Raw genomic sequence first — 7,254 nt, 5'->3', positions numbered from 1 at the left:
CAAGGTTTTAAATACCAGGCCTACTTTACAACTAAAACAGGCATCCAACACGCAGCATACACACACCCAAGTGAGACTTGCACACAGATGCTCCCACGTGGTCCATTCCCTCACGGTGTCTCCGGGGCGGGCAGGCTCTCGGCTGCAGGTCAGCCCAGCAGAAGTGGCACTGCTCTGCCAAGAGTCTGGCTCCTGGCAGGCTCTGAGGATCAGCAGATCTGCACTGCCAGAGCCTGTTTACCGCCCACCCCACCTCCCTGCTCCAGTGCTAGAAAAAGAATTTGTCTTCCTTGGGGAGGAAGATGGGCCCGAATTAGCAGTGGAGTCCTGGGCAGAAGGAGGGGAAACTCGGCCAAGAACAGAGCCACCATGTCCACGCAATCACACCATTTATTGCTGTGCTGTCCGGGGAAGACACCGTGCAAACGCCAAAGTGCATGGAGGAGAGGGAGGGTCTGTGACTGCCAGACCCTCGAATATTTTCTGAATCTAAGAGTCCAGACGCAGTTCATCCACGGAGATCTGCGCCCTGTCCACACCAACACCCACGTTCGTGCACGCACATGCGCACGGTGCTCTTCAGAGCGGCGAGGTCCTCCCCCGTGGGGAGGAATGCGGGAGAGGCAGAGGTCACTGAGTTTCCTCCTGTTTCGTGTCACCTCTTGGCAACCTGTGTCTGGCTTCTAGAAGTGGCATGGGCAAGAAAAGGAAGCGAAAGAGGCTCTGGCCTGCTCCTCCTTGCCCAGGAGCAAAGCCAGCAACCGTGTAGTCCCGCTGTGAGGTAATGCCTGGCGCCGCCCGTGTATTCCTGCAGGTCAAGACAGATTCGGGCCGGGTGGGGTGGCGGCCCCAGCCACAGAGGGCATGCAGGGAGAACAACACCAGGACTGGCTGCCTGGGCCGCAGCCACTCCCCGCCAGGTTCAGGGGCCTGGAGTCAGGGGGCGTCCTGCCCTTATCTGTCCCCTGAGCTCCCTGGCCACCCAGAAGGGTCTTCTATCAAGAACACTGGGCCCTGAGCAGAAGGGAGGGCAAGGCCTGGCCTCCCCTGGTCTCTGACCTCTCTGCCCAGGTGCTGTGGACCTGCTGAGACGGGTTCAGAAGGCGCCAGAGAGGAACTAGCTGGACCTGAGCCTGGCTCCCGGGCCCGCTCCCCTCCTGGCTGCAGCTGCACCAAGGTTCTCATTAGCAGCGGCCCCCGCCTGGGTGCGGAACATGCTTTGGGCATTTGCCATGAGGCGGCTGGGCGTTTTGCAACAGTTTCCAGGGGAGCAGAGCGGGAAGAGGGGCTTCCCCAACGATCCTATTCACTGCTCCTCCTCCATGGGCCAAGTGGGCCAAGCCGTGAAGGCAGGGGACAAAATGTCAGGTCTCAGCAGCTCCCATGGTACCTAATGTGACACAGACAAGGCTCCAGGCCCCATCTCCCTGGCCTGGGCTCCCGACCAGTCTCAGAGCCATCAGCTCACTCCCCATCTTGCCCCTGGAGTTGAGTCACAGGTCTTGGCCCTGGCCACAAATGGCCAGTACAGAGGGGGCCAGGCACATAGCACATGAGGGTCTGGGGCCTGGGTGCTCACCTGGCTGTCACCCAAGCTCCTCCAAGAAGGCCCCAAGGACCCTGCTGCCTGGAAAGCCATCTGTTTGGCTCCTTGGCGCCTGGCATGCCCATTCCCTGAAACCCAGTCTGGTGTGGTCAACATGCCGCAGTCTCCTTGAGTGAGCCCGGGAGCAGGAGGGGAGTGTGGCGGCAGTGCCAGGCAGGAGGCCGCTCTGGGGCAGAGGTGTGGACAGGAGTCTCCCACCGCCCTGCTCCTGGCTCAGACCTGCCCTTCCGGGGCTGGGGAGAGGTTCTGGCGAGGATCATGCGGGGGAAACTTGACGAAGGCAATGGCAGCCAGCTCCTTGCAGAACTCCTCCAGCACCACCACGCCCTGGAGGAGGGTCTGGTGGTCCAGCCTGAGGGGAGATGGCACAGGGGGCATGGCTGGGTGGGGGCAGGACTGTGCCCAGCATGACAGCCCAGCATCCATGAGGCTTGACCCTGTGGCCAGCCACCTCTCCTCCAGAGGCACTTTCTACCCTCCCACCCCCAGGCTTCACCTGGCACCCTTGGTACTCACTGCTCCCCAGGAGCCTGGCCCGTCAACTGCTTGCGCACCAGGAGCAGCTTGCCTGGGAATTGGGGTACCCTCTGGATTCTCTGCATCAAGTCCCCGATCACCTAGATTAGGAACCACAGGGGACTCAGATGGGGCCAGCAACACCAGCGGGTCCCCTGGCCCTGCCACACCATGCAGAGCATGGGAGACTGTGCTTTCCCTGGCACTGGCAAGGGTGCCCACCCCTCCAGCCCCCAACCACCTGCCCCGTTCCCCTTCCCTGCTGTTCCCTCCACCCCCACTGGGCACACTCCCTCGGGCCGAGGCATCCTCACCCTCACCAACACGGAGAATAGGCTTCTGCAGCCGGGGGCCAGGCTGATGTAGGGATCCAGGAGGTACTCATGAATATGGGGGTGGGGGAAGAGGGCAAGCCGGGACAGGACCGAGGTCACCTGCAGGTTCAGGCTGTATGGCTGTAGGAACATGGTGGACAGAGCTGAGGGCTGGCAGGGCTGGTGAGTATTTTTGCACTCCTCCAGCAAGATGCCTGGCCAGTGTGAATGTGTGTGGGGGTGGGAGGCTCACGTGATGTGTGTGTGTCATGGATTCCATGGGGCTGAGGGCCAGAACATGTTAGGACGTGTGGAGCAGGGGCGAGACGGGGCTTCCCACCTGGGGAAAGGACAGGGGTGCTGTGCACCAAAGAACCGAAGTGGAGGCAACCCTGTGGCCAGCCCCTGCTCTCAAAGGACCCCAGAGGCACCAGCCTGGAGTTCTCCTGGCCCAGGCCCACTGGCTACCTGATCCAGAATCCGGGACATGCGGTCAAACAGCATTCGGAGGAAGTGGCCCTCGAAGAAAGGTCGCTCAGGCTCATGGGGGTCCAAAGGTGTGGGGGTCAGAGGCCAGCCCCAGGACGCAACGCGGGAGCTGCACTCCTGGAACTAAGACAGGCGGGAGAGTAGAAGCAGCGGGCCCAGGGATTGGGAACCAGCAGACGGGGCCCCACGTAGGAGGGATGGGCTGGGGTCCTTGAGCATGAGAGAGGGGGAACCCAGAGCTTATCACCCAGCTGTTCTGGAGGACAGGAAGTGGGAGCTGGTAGCAGGAGCCACTCACCAGGCCATAAGCATCATGGACGTACGTGTCATAGCCCGTCTCCTCCAGGAAGGCAGAGGTCTTGGCTTCCTCGGGGACCAGGCACAGGAAACTGAGAGACAGGAGCTGGTGTGGAGGCGCTCCCGGCTCACCCTGCTCTCCCCTGCTCGTGGGACCCCTATCTCCCTCCCCAACTGGACCCCAGGGCTGTGGCCAAAGAAAAATACTCAGGCCAGACACGGTGACCAGGTCTGTAATCCAAGCACTTTGGGAGGCCAAGGTGGGCGGATCACTTGAGGTCAGGAGTTCGAGACCAGCCTGGCCAACATTGGGAAACCCCGTCTTTACTAAAAATATAAAAATTAGCTGGGTGTGGTAGTGCATGTCTGTAATCCCAGGTACTCGGGAGGCTGAGGCACAGGAATTGCTTGAACCCAGAACCCGGGAGGTGGAGGTTGCAGTGAGCCAAGATTGTGCCAGACTATCTCAAAAAAAAAAAAGAGAGTAAAACTCGAGTGGTTCAGACTGCCTAACTTGTTCCCCACCTGTTGACGATTTCGGTCACTGCTGTTTTGCCATCGTAGCTGGTGGCAGGAGCTAGGCGAGGCTTTGCACGAGGTTGAAAGCCGGAATCCAGGAAGCTGTCGGTAAAGTAGGGGTCTTCCTCCAGATCTCTATGGCCAGGACAGAACAGTGCGGCACCAATGAATGAATGGACAGAGTGAGTGTGCGAGTGCTGAGGGCCGGGCTGGGTCCAGAGGGCGCTGGTTTCACTTACAGTGTGTCCTCATAGCTCTCAGGCTCTGGTGAGCCCCAGGCCACATAAGGGCGGCCCTCGAGGTTGCGCAGGACCAGGCTGCGGATGATCCCCTCATGGGGCTTCTGTAGCAGCTCCTCAAACAGCCGGAGCGTGGCGATGCTGATCTGGAGCGGGAAGGCGGTCGGCAGGATAGCCCCTTCCCCACCCAGCTCCCAGGGGTGCCTTGGCATGGCTAACCCAGATAAGAAAAGGCCTGAGGCAGAGTCACCTCCCTTGGCTGGATGCTAAGGTGGCAGGTTTTGGGGGGAGTGGTGGGGGGTGTGGGCCTAGGAATCAAGAAGTCTGGGTGGTCCCTGGTACGTGACTAATTTGACGTGCGATTTCAGGCAAGCCAAATTGCTTCTCTGTGCCTTACTTTCCATGTCTGAGAAATGGGAGTATCAACCTTGCCTACCTCACGGAGTAGGTGTCAGCCCTCCCGCAAATCAAGTGAGTATAAAAGCACTGTCCAAAATATAAAATACTGTAAAATAAGCTGGGCACAGTGGCTCATGCCTGCATTCCCAGCACTTTAGGAGGCTGAGGTGAGAGGATCGCTTGAGGCCAGGAGTTGGCGACTGCAGTGAGTTAGGATCACACCAGTGCACTCCAGGGCCTGGGGTGACAGAGAAAGACCCTGTCTCTTAAAAAAAAAAAAAATGCGTATGATCAGAGAAAATCAGTGTGACAAAAGCGGCTCGGCAGTGTTTTGCAGTTCAGCGTCTCAAAGGTGGAGTTATGGGAAGAGTGTTCAGGAACTCCCTCTGGCAGGGGTGGTGAGAGGAACAGAGGTGGAGGTCCCCCTCCGTACCTCATCAGAGAGGTGGTCACAGTGCCCGATGAGGTGAGCGTACAGGGCATGGGGGTTGTCCCTGGGGGCTTCAGGCTGCCGGTCTGTGCCCAGGAGGAAAGTCGCGGCCTCCCGCAGCAGCGCAGGGGAGCGGAGCTGGCGCAGCATGGCTGTGAGGAGCGCGGTGGAGGTCAGGATGCTCTGCTCGGACCTATGGGAAGAGGGCACCTTAGCCAGGCCCGGGGTGTGCAGACAGCACATGAGTGCGGGTGGCAGAACCCTTCCTGCTTGCCTCGCATCTTTGGCTGGTATGTCTGTGGTCACTTGCCCATCCCTGCTGGGGTCCTGCAGGGAAGGGTAGGAGGCCTTCGTTTAGCCCACGTAGCTCAGAGCCAGGTGCACATCACAGGGCAGGCCTGGCAAACATCACCCAATGGGGTCCACAGATGGGATTCTGGTCAAGAAGGTGTCTGGCCTTAGGGACAGGACGAGGCTGGGTGGGGTAGGCGGTTTGCTGTAGACCACAGCTATGCCTGAGGTAACTGGACACTTACACATGCAGGAGCTGGGGCTGCAGGGTCTCCACGAAGAACTTCTCAGCCACGGCCTTCGCCAAGGCGTCTGCAACCACCTGGGTTCCACAGAGCATGTCGTCAACGCATTTTGCGCTCATCACAATTCCCGCTGAGAAATAACCGTGTCCTTGCGCAGCGCCTGATGCCACAGGAGAGGGTTCCCAGCCTGCCTAGGGCCCTGCCTAGCTCCTGGACCCCATGTTTCCATGTCCCTGCTCCACTGAGTCCTCGAGATGGAGATGGTACAGGGAATAGCATGAGAGCCCGGCCCCCGCTCGCCCCTGCTCACCGTGTGTGCCTCTGTGATAAGGTGGTCGCAGTAATCAAACCAGCCCAAGAAGGCAGCCAAGGCCTCCTTCCCAGGGAAGGAAGCCTCATCAGATGGGGCACTGGGTAACCTGAAGAGGGGAGAGAAGTCTCAGAGAGTGGGGGAGGAGGTTCAAGGTCTTCCTCAATGTCTCCCGAAACTGGGCCCTTCCCCTCTCCTGTGGAACCTCTGTGGCTGGGGATCGATTATCTTGGGGGTTTTATGGACGGAGGCAGCAAAAGCAGTGCTTCCCTGGAGGGCAAGAAGGCCCCTGGGGATCAGCTGCAGCCTTGGGGACATGGTGGCCAGCAGGGGTCCCTAGCAACGTGGAATACCAGGGGAGCTGGCCACTAAAGACAGGCAGGGCTGCCAGCAACTGAAGATGCTGGCCAGCCTTCCCGGGCTGGGCACCCACCTCCAGCTGATGCCCTCTAAGGCAGCAATGTCTGCGGGGTCCAGGAAGACAGGCATGGACCGGTACAGCTGGCAGAGGTGCTGGACAATCGCAGGGCAGCAGGGGCTGCTCTGGACCAGGTAAGTGGCGGCTGCTGGGGAGGCCACGCTCACCAGGAGCAGCAGGTTCTCCTGGGCCTTCAAGGCCACCCGACTCTTCTAGGGGATGAGGACGCAACTTCAGGGACATGCATGTGAGCCCCCAAATCACCTCCTGGCCATCGACCTACGCCTCCCCCGCCCCCACCCTCTCCATCTCTGCTGCCAGCACCTTGCTCTGGCACAGCCCAAGCAGGGAGGTGATCAGGTTGCTCTCTGCAGTCCCACCATCCAGCTGCTCGGTCTCAGCAGGCATGTGGCTGTTCAAGGCCTGGGCCCCACAGGGCTCCCCGTCCAGCTGGGGCCTGGCAGGAGCACCATCGTGGGAGCAGTCCTTGTCCCTGTGGCTGGCTGTGTCCTTAGGCAGGGCAGTGGGTTCTCCACATGCCTTCTTCCTACCTACAATCTTTTTACCCTGCAAAGAGAGTGGGATGAGGCCAGGCCTGGTGGGGACCACTTCCCAGGGTCCCCCACTGGGACTGCAGGGTGGGCTGCTGGCAGGGCCTCAGCCTGGAGCTGGAGGGGAAGCTGCCTGCATGCCTCCTGGGTACCTGCTCTCTGCGTCTGCCTCCTCAGGACGGCCGAGGGGGCTTGCCCTGGGGTTCCAGGCCCTCCCGCTCCTCTTCCCAATGGGAGTGCTCACTTCCAGGATGTAGGCGAGCAGCTCTGGGTCCTGCTGGATCTTGGAGCAGAGGACGGTGGTGAGCTGCACCTCCTCCTTCTCTGTAACAGATCCGGGAGCTGTCCCACCGAGTCGGAGGAGTTTCTGGAAGAGCAGCAGGACAGAAACATTGGGGAGAGGTGTGGCGGGGGAGAGAGCGGGGCCTTACACCCACACACCCCTTGGCTTCTGAGCCCCTCACCTGCACAGGCCTGTGGACGCTGAGGTAATGCAGCAGGGGGTGCTGCACCTGCGCCAGAACCTTGCTGAAGAACTGGAACACCTGCTGTCGCATGCCTGGGGGGAACTGAGGCCAGGGACAGAGCGCCTGTCAGGACCGTGGCCCCCACCTGCCGCATGCCTGGGGG

At 60.4% G+C, this 7,254-nt stretch overlaps 1 protein-coding gene across 1 annotated transcript; it reads right to left on the bottom strand.

Annotated features, from left to right (window-relative positions):
* Positions 1-370: 370 nt before the first annotated feature.
* FAM160B2 (family with sequence similarity 160, member B2) lies at positions 371-7,228 on the bottom strand. The gene is made up of 14 exons (XM_011968779.1): positions 7,089-7,228; positions 6,869-6,991; positions 6,398-6,640; positions 6,089-6,285; positions 5,656-5,764; positions 5,346-5,422; positions 4,813-5,002; positions 3,981-4,126; positions 3,748-3,876; positions 3,224-3,314; positions 2,905-3,048; positions 2,437-2,577; positions 2,123-2,223; positions 371-1,958 (listed from the first exon to the last, which is right to left on the bottom strand). The coding sequence occupies exons 1-14, from the start codon at positions 7,179-7,181 to the stop codon at positions 1,820-1,822; spliced, it is 1,923 nt and encodes a 640-aa protein (XP_011824169.1). The 5' UTR covers positions 7,182-7,228; the 3' UTR covers positions 371-1,819.
* Between the last annotated feature and the right edge of the window lie 26 nt (positions 7,229-7,254).

Source organism: Mandrillus leucophaeus, unplaced genomic scaffold (genome assembly GCF_000951045.1).
Source record: "Mandrillus leucophaeus isolate KB7577 unplaced genomic scaffold, Mleu.le_1.0 Scaffold86, whole genome shotgun sequence".
Taxonomy (NCBI): Eukaryota; Metazoa; Chordata; class Mammalia; order Primates; family Cercopithecidae; genus Mandrillus; species Mandrillus leucophaeus.
This window is presented reverse-complemented; position numbering and strand designations above follow the sequence as displayed.